Source organism: Acomys minous, assembly GCF_964271855.1.
Source record: "Acomys minous genome assembly, chromosome: 14".
NCBI lineage: Eukaryota > Metazoa > Chordata > Mammalia > Rodentia > Muridae > Acomys > Acomys minous.
In genome coordinates, this window is record NC_140496.1 from 14008993 (window position 1) to 14029601 (window position 20609).

Below are 20609 nucleotides of genomic sequence, written 5' to 3' on the forward strand. Positions count from 1 at the left end.
CTCTAGGTGGAGAGAGTATTGGTTTCCATGGCAGAATTCTAGACTTCTGGAAGGCCAACCTTCTGCTACTACAGAACAACCCTGTAGTATTAATTGTCAATGTCATCCTCTAAGGTTCTCCTGTCACTGACGCCACAACTGCTCAACCTCAGCGCTACTGACATGTGGGGCAAATCACAGTCGAGCTGTCCCGTGTGTTGTGAGACACTTAGCAGAATCTTTGTCTTCTTCCCCTCCCCCTTCCCAGTTATAACAATCAACAACGTCTCTGGATGACTATATAGTATGGTAAGCCTGTAATTCTATCATTCAGGAAACAGAGGCAGGAGGATAGCTGAAAGTTCAAATCCAGCCTGGGAGACAAAGGAGGACCTTGTCTCAAAATACTAAAAGAAAAAAAAAATGTATCCCTGAGTTGCTATTTGGGTTCCAGTTAAGTAGCATGCATTGAGCCAGGCATGGTGGCACACATCTTTAATCCCAGCAGAGGCAGGCAGATCTCTGAGTTGGAGATCAGCTTGATCTACAGAGTGACAAAGTAGAATATGCAGGTATTATCCAGGGCTATAATTTAATGGTAGAGTGTTCAATTCCTGGTACTAAAAAAAAAAAAAAAGTCATGGAGATGGTTCAGTGGGTAAAAGGAATGTTTAATTGTGGGTCCAGAAAGCAACGTGACTGGGACTGGTGGAAGCTAGCCTGGAGCAAGAGTGGGGTGGGGTGGAGGTGTGTCCTGGAAATCTGAGATCAACAGGAATAGGATCTCTCCCCACCCCCTGACCTGTGCAAGTAGCCCTGCACTCCATTCCCCTCCCAGACTCCCCCTCCCCCACCTGCCAGGTCACACAGCCTAGTAGCCAGGTAAAACTTCCTCTCCTCTTATAAGGTCCTGTCCAACAGCATCAAGGGTCATTATCATGCAAATGAGACATCCTCAGAACCCTGGCCCTGGCCAATGATATATACTCAACCCCAAAGCTCCTACTCAGTTCCGAAAGGTTTAAGTCGCTTTGTTCCCCCCACCCACCCCCACCCCACCCCATTAAACGAGCTGTCTCACTGAAGCCTGTTTCCTGAGGCTAGGAGGCAGAGACAATGCCAGGGATGCTAAGGAACCTTTTGAAGCCTCAAAGCCTCCCCTTTCAAGATCACATCTCCCAGTGCTTCTTAAACAGCGCCACCACCTAGAGACCAGGTGTTTGGACATATGAGTCCAGGGGGACGTTCTCATTAAACCACACACTTAGCCGGCCAGGCTTGGTCACTTGTACTTTCAGCTTCACGGCAGCACTTAGCTTATGCCGTCCTCTGTCTGCTTATCACCTCCGGCCCCTGGACTAAGAGCTTTGACTTTGGTCTAACAAGGATCTGTCAGCAGATAAGCCCAGGCAAGCAAGATTATAATGAGCCTGAAGACATTTGAGAGAAAGCCAATGCCGTCAAGATCAACCCTAAGAAGCGTCTATGACTGGGTTGTTTCTATGAAAACATCTGAGCCACGGCCACTATTCAATAAGGATTTTTTTTTTAAACATCCAAGCTTGTGTTTACCAAGCTTCACGCCAGGTGGCTCTGTCTGCCCGTGGTTTAAAGCCTAGTTCCCTGCAAGGATATCTTGCCTTTGACCTTTTTGTCATTGTCTTGTTATTATTTTTGATTGATTACTTCCTTCGCTAACTAGGAATGTGTGACAAGATAGACTCAGTTTTGCTGAATAAAATTTGGCATCACTCAAAAAAAAAAAAATATATATATATATATATGCCAGAGGCACACATTTATAACAGACTATTCCTGGAGCCTCAGTTCTCTAATTTATCAATACCAGGAAGTTGGTAATTTCTACAAGCACCCACCCCACCAGCACTCTGCAGACCTGATTTAGCTTAAATCATGATTTAGCTTAAATCAAGCTCTGTGGTTTGGTGCCAAACTTCACATAAAAAAAGAGATGTGGGAAGCTTCCCAACTCTTCTGGCTTAAGTGAGAAAAAGTATTGAAGTTTAGAATAGTGGCACTTGCCTGTGATCTCAGCACATGGGAGACTGAAACAGGAGGACTGCTCCAAGTTCAAGACTAGTCTGGGTTCCATAGTGAGTTCCAGGTCAACCCAGGTTATATATACTGTATATATATATACTGCATATATATATGCAATATATATATATGCAATATATATATGCTGCTGCTGCTGTTGCTGCTGTTGCTGCTGCTACTGCTACTGCTGCTACTACTACATCAGCAACAGTATTCTTATGGAAAACTACTGGTCAATGTGACCTTACTTAGATATGTCAAGGATGCAGATTTGAGTCTGGAAAGCAGATGCTGGAGTTTCCAGTTCCTCTTCCTCTTCCTAATAAACTCTACAGAGGTGCATGAAACTTACAGGAATGGAAAAAAACTTTTTCTAATTTAAAAATTACAAAAAGAAGCAAATGACAAACAAACACACACACACACAAGAAACTTAGAGGAATGGTAACTATTTATTAAGTACAAGATACAGAGACACCTGGAGGAGGCTGGTCTACAGATTGAATTCCAGGATAGCCAGAGGTACAGAGAGAAATACTGACTCATAAAACCAAAAGAAGAGGAGGAAGAGGAGGAATGAAGAAGATCTAATGTACAGTTTTCAGGGGGGAAACAAGACAGAGTCAACAGAAACTGTCACACAATGAGATAACGCCAATAGGAAACTAATGAAGCAATGCTGCCCAGGGGGAACACAGGATGTCTCAAGTGTGTCACAGACCAAGCACACAGAAGCCTTGCAACTAATAACTCCAATCTCTTCCAGAGTAAAACCAAGTTCCCAGGAACCAAAACCGTAACTCCTTCAGGGCCCTGGCTCCAGCCTCAGACTGGACCTTGCCATGCCTATTTTTGGGCGAGGACACAGAATTGGGGTTCCCTTCGTCAGGGCCTCTGAGAAAGCCTTACATCGGCCTGGATCTCAAAAAGTTTGGGTCATTGTTTTATCACAGCAACAGAAACCAAGCTAGAATAGGTTATTTGTTCAGACATTCGTCACAGGAATGAAAAGCTGACTAAGATAGACCTGTTACCCAGAAAGCAATTTTCACAAGTTATGTTGCAGGTCATGAGTGACAACTGCAGTTACCCAGCCTCAGAAGAAAAAGACTGCATAAGCCAGCACATAAGATCACAAACCCAGCAATTTAAGCAAAGAGGGTGTGTGGGAGGAAAACTTAAAAGTCCATGGGACTCCTCTTTTGAATTCAAAAGCACAAGAGACATCTTCAAAGAAGGACCCTCTGGGCAAGCAACAATCTTGAGCTTTCAGGGATAGAGTGTCTTTGTGTGAGTGTGGTGTGTGTGTATGCATGTGTGTTACACACAAGTGAGAGCCTCTGTATGTGTGGATAAATGGGGGGGGGGGACACGAGATGATATTAAAATGTCTTACTCCATCTCTTATCCACTTTAGACGTGGAACACACTTTTCCACTAAACTATCCGTGAGTTCCAGGACCCACCTGTCCCCGCCCATTGGGTGGTGGGAACCTTGTTGATGTTTACTTGGGCTTGTGGGATGTGAACTCACGTCCTTGCACTTGTGTAGCAAACACTTTCTCCTTGGAGACAGCTCCCCTGCCCAGAAAACCCCAACTATATAGCAGTGCACATTCTTCCTGCTATCTTTAGAGCCCACTTACCCTGCGCCCTGTGGAACATTTCTATTACCTTCTGTATTTTACAGTTATGTTTGTATTAGTTTAGCCTCTCAAAAGCTTTCTTGGTTGAAATTGTGTGTGTGTGTGTGTGTGTGTGTGTGTGTGTGTGTAGCATAGTGAGTTCTCTATAGTAATGCAGAAAATGTTCAAGGCTTAAGTTGCTCTTTTGCCAGAGAGGAAAAGTCAGTATTGACGGTCCCATAAAGAGCCGTACATTAGCAATGAACCAGTAAGAGGAGTGAGTGCTGGATTGTAATCTCAAGTCTCAAGTGTCCCTCTACTGACGCCGAGGACATAGCGCTTATAAACTCCTGGGAATCCAACATTCAAATTATAAGTTAACGGGGGCCATCTGTTTGTAGCCTTAAGTTTGACTGTTTTAGCACTTGTCTTTCATCTCTAAATCTAAATATTCCGCATTATAAAACCAGCTTATATTTAATTTAAAATAGTTTTTAATAAAAATAAATAAATGGGGCTAGGGAGATATTTCATCTTGCGAAGTGTTTGCTTTATGTTCTTGATCCCACGAATCGTTTTAAAAAAGAAAAGAAATCAGAGCAGGGTGACACAGTTTATTATCACAGCAAAGGTAGAGACAGGCCTGGTCTACTCGGTGAATTGAAGCCAGTAGGAGACCTTGTCATAAAAGGAAAGAATTGAAAAACAGTAAGCAGTGGAATAGTGCCATGAGGCCTGTGTAAACCCATATGTGAAAAGGAAACTCCATTTTTTTTTAAAGGAAAGTGGCCTGGGCATGAGCTCCAGTTCCAGAAAGCTCACAAGAATGTGCTTCAATCAATTCGCCTCTGATAATGTTTGACCATCACCACTGGCAATGCACAGCCAATCGGGGACAGCCAGGACACCTGGCCTGAGAAAGATAGAGTTACTTAGCTACCAGTTTGAAAAGCTCCTAACTCCTCACCAGAATCACATAGCCTCAAGGACACCTACCATTTTGAGCTGGTTTGAACCCATTCAGAGAGCCCCTAGCCCCAGAGCAGAGCCCTAACCAATCCCAGATGTACTCTTGCCCCTGATCTATGCCAATAGAAATAAAGATTACCTAACCCACCTTGGAACTCCCCTTTCTGGCCTTTAAAAGAGGCCTGCACATTCCCCTCAGGGTTGTCGCCATTTTGTTTGAGGGGTTGGTCAACCCCAGTATGTTGGAATAAAGGCTCTTTGCTTTTTACATATGACTTTGGACTTGTAGTGGTTTGGGGGTTCCTCACAATCTGGGCATAACAGTATCCGAGGAAGGGCACCGGATGTCCTGTGACCTCCACAGCTATAGGCATGCTTAGGGACACACATGAAAACAACACACACACACACACACACACACACAGAGAGAGAGAGAGAGACAGAGAGAGAGAGAGAGAGAGAGAGAGAGAGAGAAACAGAGACATAGAGTAAACTAACCAACTCATACATTTTTATTTAACTTTCAAATTTTACATTTTTTTAATTGTTTTTTTGTTTTTTTGTTTTGTTTTGTTTTGTTTTTTGTTTTTCAAGACAGGTTCTCTCTGTGTTAGCCTTGGATGTCCTGGACTCGCTTTGTAGACCAGGCTGGCCTCGAACTCACAGCGATCCGCCTGCCTCTGCCTCCCGAGTGCTGGGATTAAAGGTGTGCGCCACCACGCCCGGCATTTTTTTTTTTTTAATTTTTAAGCTTGTTATAAATTATTTCATTTGAAGACCATAACTAGAAAGTAGTGCGTTCGTATACTCAGGCACTATGAAGACACCCAAGTGTGACTTTCTCCTGAGAAGCCTACACCAATGTTTTAGGATGTGTACCTTTATGGCTCTCCGTCTAAACACTTGATAGCCGCTAACTCTGCTCCATTCTTCTTCATGGCAACAGTCTTTCCACAGCGCAGTTGGTGGTCTAGCTGTGAGTGAATGGAGGTTATGAAAAGGTGGGGGGTGGGGGAATCTTCCAGCTTCTGGGCCTCACTGCCTCACTGACACTGAGTTCTTACTCCCTGGGAAGGATGACCTTATCCGAAACAAACCCTGCCATCTACACAAGTCCTTAGCTCCTTAACCTAGTCCTTGTGGAGGAGTCAAGAACAGCAGCTTCACTGTCAATGTGTTCTCAAGGTCAAGGTAGGACCCTAAATGAGGAAATTGAGCCATGAATTGACCCATCATGTGTTGGGACAGTTCATGAGGATGTGGTGAGTTGCCACTACTTCCAGGCATGTTATTTAGGACAGCTGTCACCTCTCTCAATATGTTTTTTCCATATAACAAAATAAATCTAGAAGCTACTTCTCACTGTTTTTCTGAGGAAAATTGAGAAGTGTGTCAAGTTTAGCACAGAACCTGGGATGTGATGTCTTTTCACGTCGGTTCAATTCATGCCTCTACCCTGTGTGTGTGTGTGTGTGTGTGTGTGTGTGTGTGTGTGTGTGTGTAGACGCATACTACCATACTCAGCTTTTTATGTGTCTTTCTAGGTCTGAACTCAGGTCTTGAAGCAAGTGCTTTAATGACTTAGCTATTGCCCAAGTATTAATGTCATCTTTCAGAAGACAATGGTGATGTTGGGGCTGACTGGACCACACCAAATCTAATTACAACTACAGTGTGTTTAAAGTCTCCCCTGCTTCCCCCACCTCCCATGCCCCATCTGAAAACTGAGCCTCTTCAAAGCCAGTTGACACTGTTCTCCAAATACACCATTGTTACCAGTTTCACCAACTCCAGGCTTTTTCCCTCCTAAATTGTGCTTGGTTTGATAAAATATCTCAATCTGAATAAATGTAATCAATATCCAAACACATCCACACTGATGAGATTTGGGGGCTTTATTGTGCAATTTAAAAGAAACCTAAAATTTTATTCCAAACATATGTAATTTAGCTCTGGGGAGCAGAACATTATTCACAAAAGATAAAAGATAGTTATTTGAAGAACAGAATATATTCAGGATTGTTTAGTTCTACAAAACCCACTTTCCCTAAGCCTTAAATTTATGCTTCTGTGTTTAAGCAATAAAGTTATTTTTATAGAATCCAGTTAAGCAATTTAATGAGACTAGCATTGTTAGAATAAAAAATTACACACGTGCTACTCTAAATAGTATTATTTCAGTCCAACATTCAGCTTCTAATGACAAATCGCTTCTCATAGATTGAAATACATAATGATAATTGAAGAAATATACATGTAAAGAAAGTAAAAAATAAACAAAAAAGTAAGGATACATGAATGAAAGAAAAGAGACATTTTTCTCCTGTTGTTATCTATAGAGGGCCTCATATAAGCTAGGTTGGCTTTATAAGTTGGTAGAGCATCACCTTGAACGCCTGATCCCCTCACCTCCACTGCTGGGATGACTCATGTGATCCTGGGTCTTCCTGCCTCCTAGGCAAGCACTCCTCCACCTGAGCATTGGCCCTGCTTCATCTTTGAGCCAATAAAACTACAAGCTAAATGAACCTCACTTTGTCTCACATGTGTCTGCATCTTATTATAGTAATAGAAAGATGGCATATTCTGCTGTTTTCAATTGTTGTTTTATTATTTGCTTGTACTTAGAACGAGAAATATATTGTGAAAGCCTGCCATGCTGCACCAGCCGAAGCCTCACACAGCCTGTGTCTAGCGCTCTTAGAGGCCACCTGGAGTATTGACCCTACAATATCACAGCTCATGTAGAGTATGCTACAATGTTCCCACAGCCAGAAAATCGGCCAGTGACACATCTCTCAAAATATTTTTCTATCATGACTAAGTTTTAAAGGGAGGTCTTCCAGTTAGCCCATCTTGCTTTTCTGTCTTGAAAAAAAAACCACGCGATTCTTATATATTTTAAATAGGCCAGGTCTGTTAATCTGAGAGGATCCAGGAAAATAGGAAAGGAACTTGACAACTCTGTTGAACCATATCTGGGTCATTATTTTCTGGTCCCCTTTGCCACATGAAGGGCAACATCACAATGAGCTACTGTAGAAACATGATCTGTGTGCCTGTGCCTAGCAATACTAGTGTTGCAATCTTGCAGTTAATAATGTAACTTGGGTTTATTGAGGGAGGCTGCCAGCTTATTTATCATGACCAGTCTTACTTGGGACGATATTCAGGGGCTTGTTAAGGGATGATGAACTCACATATGTACCTCTTGCTACTACGACAGGCCTCATCATTCCATTTCCCCTGAGCTGCCTGGGAGAAGAGGACACAATTCTCCCGCTTGCCACCACTGGGCTGGGCACGGTCCCAGTTGAGGAAGGAGACGGCGAATCCGTGGACATCGAGGAACTTGCCTTCTGTGACCATGTCATTTATGCCTAGCCAAAAGTCATTAACACCTGGCAGACTCCTCTTACCATAGTCTCTGAGGGCATTGATTTCGTCGGAGTTCCTGGGGACAACCAGGGTCCCTCCCTTGGAAATGCAGTCTTCGTTGGCTTCATGGTAGTGCTTGAGGCCTTCGGAAGCAAGGTAGCATTTCTTGTGAACTTTGGTGCCTCGGAGACAGACTGTGAAGATGGGAAAGGTGATGATGTAATACGATGCCTTTTGGGTGTGGCATGCCTAATGCTGTACCTGGCAAGCACTGGTAAATGCTTGTGTAGTGATTAAGGGGTTAATAGTGGTGAGCTACCACTGAGGGCTTTGGCAGTGCCAGACACAGCAATATGCACTTGCAATTTCGGCACCCCCACAACATGGTGGTGTTTTATCGTCCACATTTATCAGGTTATTGAGGCTTAGAGAAATTGTTACTCACAACCTAATGTGCCTGAGTAGCCTACACCAATGTTTTAGGATGTGTACCCAAAGCGTTTAGGGAGTGTGTAATGAAAACTCGAAGCATAACCTTAAGCCCTAGGCTGCTTTGATATAATTTGTATCCTAGCTTACGTAAAGAACTACATGTTGAGTTTCCTTTGGACTTTTAGAATGGAATGGAATTTCCTAATAATTAAACAAAGCAAACACAAGTCACATGTGGTGGTGCATGCTTATGATTGTAGCACTTGAGAGATTGAGACAGAATGCTTGCCATGAATTTGAGGTCAGCCTGATCTACATAGACAGATCTTGTCTCAAAGACAATAATCCATAACATACCAACAAAATGAAAGAAAGGAAGAAAAGGGGGCGAGGGAGGGAGGGGGCAATGAGAATAGGGGGTCCTCCATTATTTGGTTTATTTGCTTGCTTTTTGATGCAAGATCTCTCCCTCTCCACCTCTCAGCCTTTCTTGTGTGCGTGTGTGCATGTATATATAGCTGCCACTGCACATTTGGCACTCAGAGGACAACATATGGTAGTGTGTTCTCTCCTTTCATTATGTGGGGCCCAGGAATCAAATTCAGGTTGTAAGTGTTGGTGGAAAGCACCTTTGCCTGTGGAGCCATCTTGATAGCCCTTGCTGTGGTTTCTGGAGACAGGGTCTCACACAGTCCAGGACGGCCTCAGGTTCATTAGACACTTCAGGTTGACCTTCAGCTTCTGATTCCCCTGCCTCCACCTCCTTGACTCTGTACCATTAGCAAGCATGTGTCACCACACCTTAGTTTTTTTTTTGTTTTGTTTTGTTTTTGTTTTTGTTTTATGTTGGGCTGGGGTGGGACCCAGGGCTTTGTGCCTGTGAGGCAAACATTCTACCAGCTCAGCTACAACCACACCCTAAAAGACAAGCCTTGACACAGATCCTAGGCTGGCATGGAATTCTCTCAATAACCTTGCTTGGCCTCAAATGAACTTGTAGCTTCTGAGTGCTAGGATTTGCAGGGATACAACACCATGGCCCGCTAGCACTGATTTTTTTTTTTATAGAGATAACTGGGGGCTAGTGATATTGCTTAGGTTATCCAGTTAAATTTACCAAGGGTTAATTTAAGGGTTTATATTGTTGGTCCAATAGGGCATGGATTAATTCTCCCCTTTCACATTTTAGTATGAATCATTAGAAAAGTCAGTGTAAATCGACTTTCAACATTTATATTGGAAATTTAATGCTTAGATAGTAGCTGGGTATGGTGGTGCATGGCTAAACCCACAACATTAGTGAAGTGGAGGCAGGGTGACCAGGAGTTCAAACTCAGCTTCAACTACATATTGAGTCTGAGGCCATACTGATCAACATGAGACCCTGTCTCAGAACAAAGTCTTAATAGGGTCAGAACACGAGGAAAGAGTAACAAATTTCCCCCCTCATTCTACAGAGTCATTTGCTCTTACTTTAACTTTCTACTTATATGTCCCTAGAAAGGATGATAAAAGAAGTGATGCCATCCTTGTTCCTAGGCAGCATTGCATATGGCAGAGGTGACCCTGGTTTGGTAACATATGCCAGCTTGGGAATAATAAATATGTGATGGGAAACCGTGACTTCATTTATCTGAAGGCGTTAACTCTAATAGGCAGGCTTCCTATGGGGACCCTCAAACTCAACTCTCGAGGCTGGTATAAGCGACGTTGGCTCCTGAGGTCCTTATAAACCCAGGCTCTTCTGAGCCTGTCCCTTCTGCTCTCCTTCCTTCCTTCCTTGAGAACACAGCTCCTGGGCAGAAGCACGTGCAGCTGCATAGGTCGGGGAGAAGTTGTTGTCTCCAGACAAAATCTGTTAGGAAACTGTGGCCCTAGCCAGTTGCCTCCCCTGGGCATCTGTGTTGGGTGTATCCTTGGAGGGAGAGCCTCGTGGGCCTGTGTCAGGCAAACGTCAGTGGCTCCTCGGATGGCACTCAGTGAACATCCAGTGATGCTCCATTTCGGCCATTTAGCACCCCTTCTATTATGTTTTCCCACCTGTAATGAAGGTAATTAGGACTGGGCATGGGGACACACACTTTTGGTCACAGCACTCTTTGTTAGTTTGAGGCAAGTGGTCTACAGCTGCCTCCAGGACAGCCAGGGCTACATAGTAAGACCCTGTCTCAAATGAATAAACAAACAGAAGGGGATTAGGGCCTGGCTTTTAAAGTAAGTGTGTGTGTGTGTTTCTCGGTGTGTGTGTATATGTTTCTGTGTGTGTATTTCCTTGTGTGTGTGTGTATATTTGTGTTTCTGTGTGTGTATTTCTTTATGTGTATGTATGTATTTCTGTTTCTGTGTCTGTGTGTTTCTCTCAGTATGTATGTGTGTGTTTCTGTGTATGTGTGCATATGTTTCTGTGTGTGTATTTCTTTGTGTGTGTGTATTTGTGTTTCTGTGTATGTGTGTATATGTTTCTGTGTGTGCATATCTTTGTGTGTGTATTTGTGTGCATGTATAGGTGTTTCTCTCTCTCTCTCTCTCTCTCTCTCTCTCTCTCTCTCTCTCTCTCTCTCTCCATGTGTTTGTGTGTGTGTGTGTGTGTGTGTGTGTGTGTGTGTCTGTGAGAGGCTGATGTCGTCTGTCTCCCTCAATTGCTCTCCACCTTGTTTTCTAGACAGCTATTTCACTGAACCCAGCGCTCCCTGATTCAGCTAGCTGGGCTGGCCAGTGAGCACAGTGATCCCCCTGTCTTCTCATCCCTAGCTCTGGAGTTGCAGGGACACTACCACACCTGGTTCTTTCTGTGGCTACTGGAGATTTGAACTCAGCTTGTCATGCTTGCACAGAAAGTGCTTTGCTAGCTGAGTTATCTATCCCTCCACCCCCTAAAATGCCCTCTTTGTTATTTGTTTTTTGAGACAGGGTGTCTGCCCTGGATGTCCTGGAACTTGCTTTGTAGGATAGGCTGGCCTTGAACTCACCTGCATCTGCTTCCTGAGAACTGGGATTAAAGGGTGCACTGCCCCAGATGCCAGAACGGAGCATGCAGTTTGGATGTTCAATCCTGGGCAATGCCTGAGTCTCATCTACTCTCTTTTTGGACCATGTGCTGGTGAAGGGAAGGGACCCTCTCACCTGTCTGCAGGGCTTGCATTTCCTTCAGGGCATTGACTTCCCGCCACAGCTTTTCAACTTGAGACTTCAGGTCACCATCCTTTTCTGGGGAACATTGACAGGTGGGGTCGGGTGTGGGATGGAAAACATTCAGTTAGAATGAAACAGAAATGTAAAACAACAAACAAGCAAACAAACAAACAGAAACAGCAGCTTTGGAATGCAGGCTCCGAGGCAGCGGTTCTGAGGAAGCTAAGCCAAGTGCACCCTGAAAGCGAGACAGGAAGAGAACTTAGGTGAGAGAACATTTGTGGGGACTGTGCGGATGGTGTCTGCACTCTCCTTACCACGCTCGACTGTGTGTTCTGAGAACACTTCTCTTATAACCTTTGAGATTGGCATTCCTCCAGTGCTAATCTTTTCCTGAACCTTCTTCTTTTTCCTTTGTAGCACCATGTGTATTTTACATACTCAATTTGCTTGGTTTCACTATCCAGGACTCTCCCAATGCTTGACCCAGCACTGAGCAGAACAGTGTTTGCATTTGGCCATACACTTTGTGGGCTATAAAGGGGCTTATGTTACTTGAATGTTGGTAGAGGATGAAGGTGAGTGCAATGAGCTAAGGGCCACGGTGGCCACCTACTGTTTCTCCTTATTCCACGTTCTCTATCCATTTCATTTTCTTCTTTCTTTTCCCTTCTTTTCATCTCCTCCCCCCGCTCCTTTTTTTTTTGATGATGCTAGAAATTAACCCCAGGGTCTTGTATCTTATACAATCAGTAAGTGCTAAGACCCATATACCCAGGCTTACTGGGCCTCACCTCCCTCACCCTGGCACCCCTATGCAACTAATGAGGAATGGTGGAGGTGCAGTGGCTCCTGGAGGGGGTAAGTTCATAAAGGACCATTGAAAAAAAGGTTCCTATGGAGGCATCACCACTGACTATTTGTCCTTATTCCTTGTTTCCTATCCATCTCATTTCTGTCCCCCACCACCACCACCACACTTCCCTTTTTGGTAGTATTAGAGGTTAAACCCAGGGTCTCCTATCTTAAGCCTGATAGGCAAGGACTCTTCCAACATCTATATCCCTAGCCCCAGTTATTTACTCTTGAATGTTCTTAGACAGGACTGAAGGATCTCCATGATTATCTTTGGCTAACCTCAGGTATAAGTGAGCTGCTGTGGCTAAATCTGAATTCCAGAAAAAAATGGCAACTGTCCTAGTGATCAGCTGGAATTGTGGCAAGCCATACCGATTACTAAAAATAAACATATTAAAAGACACCGTACACGCTAGGCTGTGAGAGCAGCTCTTTTGCTGCCCCTGAGACAGACACTCTTGTTCACCTAGAAGCTCACAGAAAAGGATGCAGAGAAACAGAAAGCCAAGTGCATCTGCTGAAGGCCTCACAGCTGGTAGGATGCCGAGCCCAAAAGTGGGTGTCTCTGGCTCCCAGCCTGTGCTCCCCACCCCTCTGACCTGCTCCGGCAAAGCAGCTGCCTCCACCTCCTTGGTGGCCCCAGCACATGGACTTAGAGAGGACACGTCAAGATGATTATGAACTCTCTCCAGCTGTCTCTCTGTGGCGCTGCCAGATAGAGAGACTAGGTTTTGTGGGCTGGGAAGGTGGCTCAGCTGGTCAAACGCTTGCCTTACAAATGCAAGAGAACCCAAGTTTAGCAAACAAAGCTAGGCAAGGTGGCATGCTTATAATCCCGGCTTGGGAGGCAGATACAGGCAGATGCCTGGGGCTCTTCTGCTAGTCAGACTAGCCTACTTGTCAGAACTCCAGGCCAAGAAATGACACTTCTACAAAAAAAGTGGAAGACACCTGAGAAGTGATACTTGAGGCTATTTTCTGGCGTCCACAAGCACCTGCACACTTGTGAACACGTACCGACACATGTATGTATAGGCACATGCACAAAAGAAAATCAGTTTTATAGCTCTGTGATTTCTCAGGACAGTATAAAGTCCAGTGTCTTAATTCTCTGTCCCCTTAAGCTTGGGATTCACAAGCCAGCTGTTTCCATGTTTGGGCCAGGAAACTGCCTTCTCGGGGACTCAGCATCCCTTCCCCCGACCTCTGTTTCACTTGACACTCAGTTCTTAAGCATCCAACAGCTCAGCTCGTGGAATACAATTGCCCAAAGATTGTTTCCTATGGGACCACTCAAACTGGAATAAATAAAAGGGGGCATTTAGGATGCAAACCCAATCAGCTCCCGGGGACCAGCTCTGCAAAGCCCGCTGCGGTCTTGCTTCCAACTTACAAGCTGTCAGCGAGACACATTTCACCCCCTTCCTTCCCGCTCAGCATCCGGTGCCTCTCTATTTCAATAAGTAGCTGTAAACACTATCATTAGCACAGAGCCACACGTGTTACTATTGGGCTCCTGGGAGATCGTTATGACAGCCATCATCTGGGTGACCTGGTGGCTTCCATTCTCCGCTGCTCAGGTGGATGAACAGAAGGAATGCCCAGAGGAGCTAGCTCACGATAAGAGGTATATTTTATTCATTAGTGTAACACGTAATTTGTCCAGACCCATGAAGTAAGTGCTTGGGGAACACTTGTACTTGGTGCCTAACTGCTGCTGCCATTTTACGTCTCTTAAAAGGTCTCCTTCTCTTTTATGATTGTGGCTACACAGCATCAGATGCAGGGTAGAAAAACACAGCAAGCATCTCCAAGGGAACCATGGGAAAGTGCTGGGTTGTCCAGTTGGGTGAGAATGGCATAGTCTGGTGCTGTCATTGGAAGAGACAGTTCGAGAATCTGTTTAATGGAATGCTGCTTCTAGAAAGCATACCACAGCATCTTAGTGGGAGGATGGACGTATATACAGAAAGGACTTCATATGGAACACTGGGTCAAAGAAAGACATACTAGAAACTACATAAAAGCTGCCGAGAAAGACCCAGTTTACTCAGAGCCTCCCTAAACAACAAAGGGACGTATCTAGCTGTTAGAGAAGGAAACACACCTATATTTACAGCCATCCAAGATGCAAGAAGCAAAGTTAATGTGTTTCCCTGCAAAGTATTTGCAGTGACAATCTGACACATAACTTCTATACTGTTACTAACAGTGGATGATTCTGGGTAAGGACTAGGGAGGGGAGGTGGCTTTTACTTTTCTGTTGTTGGTGGTTTTGTGTGTTTTGAGACAAGATTTTAATGAAGCCCAGGCTAGCCTTAAGTCTGTTGAGGCTAGTCTTGAACCCGTGGTCTTCTGCCTCCACCTGCCGAGTGCTGGGATTTTAAGTATGCATCGCCACACCTGCGGTGGCTTTCACATTTCGGTCTTTAAATGTTGGTATTATTTCAAGGTACTCAAAAATTTTTTTAAAAAAGCGATTAGGTGTGTGAGGGGCGAGAAGTAACCAGAGAATCTTGGCCAATTGTTTTGCTTCTTGTAGACTTTATTAGACCCAAAGGCAAAGATTAGTTTGGGGTAGGAGGGGGGTGGGGAATGATGGTTAAGACGTGTCTGCAACTGATTAAAATAACATACCTGCTAGGGGTGAGTCTTGGCATAGGAGAGAGACAGAGCAAGAAACGCACAAATATACATTCTTATCCCCTCTTCAAAGTTCCTACTTCAGTGAAGAAAGGAGGGCCACAAAACTATGTCCCACCACTCAGCGTCTTCTCTCTCCTGTCCTCATCTGCCATGATAAACTTCACCACTTTATGAGAAATAGCTAAAGTTTTTTTCAGAGAGAGGCAATACTTTATAAGGAAGGACGTCTCTGCTCAAGAAACTTTCCATCAGACCAAACATTCATAGTGCCTCTTGGAAATGGCCCTGGAGAGTCAGTTAACACACACACACACACACACACACACACACACACACACACATGCATGCATGCACACGCACACACACACATAGATGCATGCACAGACACACATACATGCACACACAGACACAGATGCACACACACACACACACACACGTAGATCCATCAGCCACTTGTGACACACAGAATGAAGACTTTATTCATTTAGCCCAGGCTGGCCTCAAACTCCCCAGCCAAAGATGACTTTGAAATCCTGATCCTCCTGCCTCCAGGTCCCAAGTGAGCCAGCTACCTGTTAGATCTTGGCTTTGCTTTCAACAAAGTTAAAGTGTTAAAGAAACAGTGACACAATATTTGTGTTGAAACAACCTGTTAGGAAAATGACGGAGGCTGAGCTATGGCATCACTGGGTCCCGCTGCACTGCTCCTCTGCTTTGCTTTTAACCGAAGGCAGGCAGAGTCTTTGCTCTTTGCAACTTCGAAGCTTTTTTGTCTCTTAGTTTAGTTGAAGTTACCTCAGATCTAGTTTTTGCTCGATGAGTGAATTCTGTGTCAAAATATCTTTAAATTCTGTCTAATTTTGTGTTGACAGGTTCTTAAGTTAGAGACATTCAGTACTTTGTGATATGAAATATTAGCTTTTTCAAGGCTGATAGAGATGGGAAAATCAACCAAGAGGATAGATAAATGACAAAAGGAAGCCATTGTTGCCCAGGTCATCTCACTAAATGAGATCATAGTGAGCTTACAAATATATTTGAATAAAGTGAATACCCAAGACATCACAGGACACCCCGATCAGTGTATTACTTTCCCATCTCCCATAATGCCTGATGTCTACAGGTGTGCGTGAGTGCTCCCTCAGAAATGCTCCATGTTACCTAAACTCATTGGGCAAGAGACGCACAATAGAGACTTTTTTCACTGTAAGAGATTTTTTTTTCAATTAAAAAAAACCCCACACACCCTAGTACATGTTTTCTTTAAATAGCAAACTCCCCGGAGACTCCAAAGGTCACCGGATCCCCTGCAAAGCCACACACCCACGGTGTTACTATGATGGTCTCCTGGTGCGCTTTGGATGTGGAGCCTCTCCGGCACCTTCCCTGCCTGAGCAAGCCTAGGGTTTTTGCTGGGCAGCAAAGTCCTGTTACCTTTGACACGGCGTTTGCTGTGTTTCCTGGCCTTCGCTCTGGATGGGTAGCTGTTGGTCTGGTCCAGGAGTAGGCTGGCCACCAGGATACAAATGACAAGTCCATTCTTTGCCATGGCTCTGGGACAGGCCAGTCTGGCCGCTTGATCAGCAGTGCTGGAGCAGCTAGGGAGCAGGAAGGCTGTGAGACCACATCTTGCTCTGGGCTGCCCGTGGCTGGCTTTATATAAGGGAGCTGCAAGGTTGGCTAGAAGCCTGCTGACGGAAGGCTGGAATGTTCCTCCAGTCGTGGCATAAGGAGGCCCCCTGTTCTCACACCTCACACCAGGCTCCTGATTCGTTTATTTTTATTCTGTTTGTACTTTCCCAGCGATTTTCCTTTTCAGAGTGTATCTGAGTTAAAGAAAATTTTTCTTTTTAAAAAATGTTGATATATATGTAATATATTTAATATATATTAATGTTGGTGAAGTTCTAGTATATTGTTTTAGAGCTCTGAAGTGTATTAAATATCAGGAAAGTAGATCCAATTCAGTTTTAAGAATTTTTTTTTTTAAGTGGCCAAAGTCCTTGAGGATTTGGCTCAGTGGCACAGCACTTGCCTGGCAGATGGGAGACACTGGGTTCAACTAACAGCACCATGAAATAAAGTGACACTGTGACACCCCCCCTCCTGACCCAAAGGGGAAAAAACTTTTAATCCTGTGAGGCAACTTTCTGCATATGCATTATATGTGCATGTAAGTGTGTGTGTGTGTGTCTGTGTGTGTGTGTGTGTGTGTGTGTGTGTGTCTGTGTGTGTGTGTCTGTGTATATGTCACAAACACATGTGGAGGTCAGAGGGCAACTTGCTGGAGACAGTTCTCTCCTTCTACCACGCAGGTCAGTTTTTTCAGTCTTAGTGACAAGCACTTTACCTGTTGAGCCATATTGCTGACCCCTTTTTTTATTTTTAAAACTGAAGTCTGCACACTCATGTGTCTACACACTTGTATGTCTGCATTGTACTGGCTGAGTTCAGGCATTAGACTTAAAACAATGGTAGAAGTAGATCACTCATTATAAAAAAAGTTGCCTTCTATTAAAATTTTGTCAATGCATCAATAATTGTATTCCTAAACTGTGTCTGGTGGCTCAGGCCTATGATCCCAGCTATTTGGGAGGCTGAGGCAGGAGGATCACAAACTTTAGGCATGGCTGGGTAACACCGAGTGAGTTCAAAGCCAGTCTGGGTAATTTGGTGAGATTCTGTCTCCAAATAAAAAAATAACTATAAGGGCTGGAGGTTGAGGAGATAGCTCAGTGGGGTAAAATGTTTGCGACCCAAATGTGAGGGTGTGAGTTTAGATACCCTTGTTAAAACAGACTGGGTGTTAGGCGCCTGTTGCCCAAAATGCTCCTACAGCAAGATGGGAGGAGGTGGAGACAGGAGAGTTCCCGGAAGGGCGAGGGCCAGCTAGCCTGGAGTACAATGCACCGAAGAACAAGGTTCACTGTCTCAAAAAAATTGGATGATAAAAGCTGATGCTAAAAGTTGTCTTCTTAACCGCACATGCCCACATTCACACATTCAAACAAGCTCAGAAACCAGAGATTTAATACAAAACAAACACTGAGATATAGCTCAGTGGTAATGCCCTTGCTTACCACATGTAAAGCAGTAGGTTCAATCCCAACGCCACACATAGGTACATGATTATATTCCTAGAAGCACCTTTGACTAAAATGAAAATAGTTACTGCTTCCGTAAGACTTAGTATAGAGTATTAATCACAGTTATTTCTCTAATCCCCAGCACCAAATGCTTTTTCCTAAAGCTTCTCTAGACACACGAGCACACGCTGTCAAGTGAATTATATATGAACTAAAGGAACACAGAGATGGCTCAGCAGTTAGAGAGCTTACTGCTCTTGCAGGGGACCAAGCTCAGCTCTGAGCACCTACATCTGGTGGCTCACACCTGCCTGACACTCCAGCTCCAGGGGGATCTCACATCTCTGCAGCTACTTGTACCCTAAAATAAATAAAAATAATGAAATATTTTGAAAGCAAATAGAGAAAGATAATTAAAGGCTATAATTGTTCTTAGCTGAAGGATTAGTTTTAAGAGTAAATATGCATGTAGGGGTGGGGTGCGGTTGATGGTGTGGGCAATGTGCTTGCTATACAAGTATGAAGACCAGACTTCAGAAACCCAGGTCCCCAGCAAAAACAAGTGACTTGGTTAGTCCACCCATAATCCCAACACAGGAGAGGTAGTGACAGGAAATCCTTAGAATAAACTATGTGACTGGACGGGCTAAAATGGCAAGGTTTGGTTCAGCTAGAGACCCGCTTCCATCTATCACTTAGAGGCTGATTGGAGAAGACACCTGTCATCAATTTCAGACCTTCACACACATGTGCACTAGCCACACATATGTGCACTAAAAATACACACAACACACACACACACACACACACTGAGAATAGACGGGCTTGTCAAAAAAGCAACAGGCTGTTCTACAGGCCTGATCAAGCTGGAACAAGTCACACCATGGACAGTTTCTAGACGCTGTCCTTGCTTAGCACGTAGAGGTGAATCTCCTGGAATACCTGAAGGCTTGTCAGGCAGGAAGTGACTCCTCCTCCTGCATATTAGCGAGGAGCGGTCCAATTCTTCATCCTTTCCTCCCAGCAACAAGCACTTTGTAAGAGCCTATCCGTAGTTAGATAGGACCACAGGGACAGGAAAGCCTGGCAGTTTAACGCTGTAAGTGCACTGTAAGATGTAAGATTGTCACCCACAGCGCTGACTCTGTGCTAACAGGGACTCCATACACAGAGAGTTGAGGGCACTTATGGATTGCGGGCTGAGCTTCTTGGTCTTCACTGGTGTGACCCTGGGCAAATCACCTCTGTAACACTTGTCAATGGAACTAGGAATGCCTGCTTTACAGGGGGGAGGAAGCCCTTAGCACAGTTTTTTTGCTAAAGTCCCAGCAACAACCAATATGCACAACTGACAGAGTGGAATACTGAAAATTCCTACTTTAAGCATAGCATGTATAAATTATGAAACAAAATGGCAGCTTTCTGTGTTCAGGGCTGGGGATCGAACCCAGAACCTCATATGAGCTAGGCAAAGGCTCTGCCACTGCCACACCTCCAAATGTTGCTTTCTTAAAGATTTATGCCGGGCGTGGTGGCACATGCCTTTAATCCCAGTACTGGGGAGGCAGAAGCAGATGGATCACTGTGAGTTCAAGGCCAGCCTGGTCAACAAAGTGAGTCCAGGACAGTCAGGGCTATACAGAGAAACCCTGTCTCAAAGAACCAAACCAAACCAAACCAAACCAAACCAAACCAAAACCAAAACAAAACCAGCAACAACAACAAAAAAACCCTTTAAAAATCTATTTTTACTTTATGTTTGTGGGTGTTTTGCTCTAATATATGTTTTTGCACCATTTTCATGCCTGGTACCCACATATGCCAGAAGAGGACACTGGATTCTTTGGAACTGGAGTTACAGATGTTTGTAAGTCATCATGTGGGTGCTGGGAACCAAACCCAGGTCTTCTGTAAGAACATCAAGTGCTCTTAACCACTGAGCCATCTCTTCAGCCTGCATATATCGCTGTTTTGGAAACAGGCTTTTACTATGTAGCTCAGGCTGGCCTGATACTTACTGTATAACCTGGGATGACCCCAATGTCAGGGTGTTTTACTCTTTATAGCAATCCCATGTGTGAGACAGGAACTCTGTCTGTTGTTTGTGATTGAGCATAAGTCTAGAAAGGCTAAGTGGTCTTGCCCATCAACACTAAGGCCTCAAGGGTCTGCGATGACACCACAGTCTAGTTACCACTGACTCCAGAAGCCTTGGGCTGTGAAAATGAACTTCGGCTGAATGAAGAAAAAGATGGATGTATAAAACAAGTACTGATTTTTCAATTGATCAAAAATGCTCTTTGCCATCTTTTCAAATCCTTTCCTCGGGGGTGGGAGGGGGGGAAAATTCAAGTTGTTAAGCAATGTTGAAAAGCCAGGTCTTAGGTCTTTGAGCTGTGCTGCCCTCGTGCGACCCTTGTAAGGTAAAGTATCTTTTTTTCCCCCT

The 20609-nt window shown here is 44.3% G+C and overlaps 1 protein-coding gene across 1 annotated transcript; it reads right to left on the bottom strand.

Moving 5' to 3' along the window:
• Positions 1-7116: 7116 nt before the first annotated feature.
• On the bottom strand, positions 7117-16692 carry CLEC3A (C-type lectin domain family 3 member A). The gene is made up of 3 exons (XM_084755942.1): positions 16512-16692; positions 11565-11648; positions 7117-8203 (listed from the first exon to the last, which is right to left on the bottom strand). Exons 1-3 carry the CDS (start codon positions 16624-16626, stop codon positions 7812-7814), a joined length of 591 nt encoding a protein of 196 aa, XP_084612068.1. The 5' UTR covers positions 16627-16692; the 3' UTR covers positions 7117-7811.
• Positions 16693-20609: the final 3917 nt, after the last annotated feature.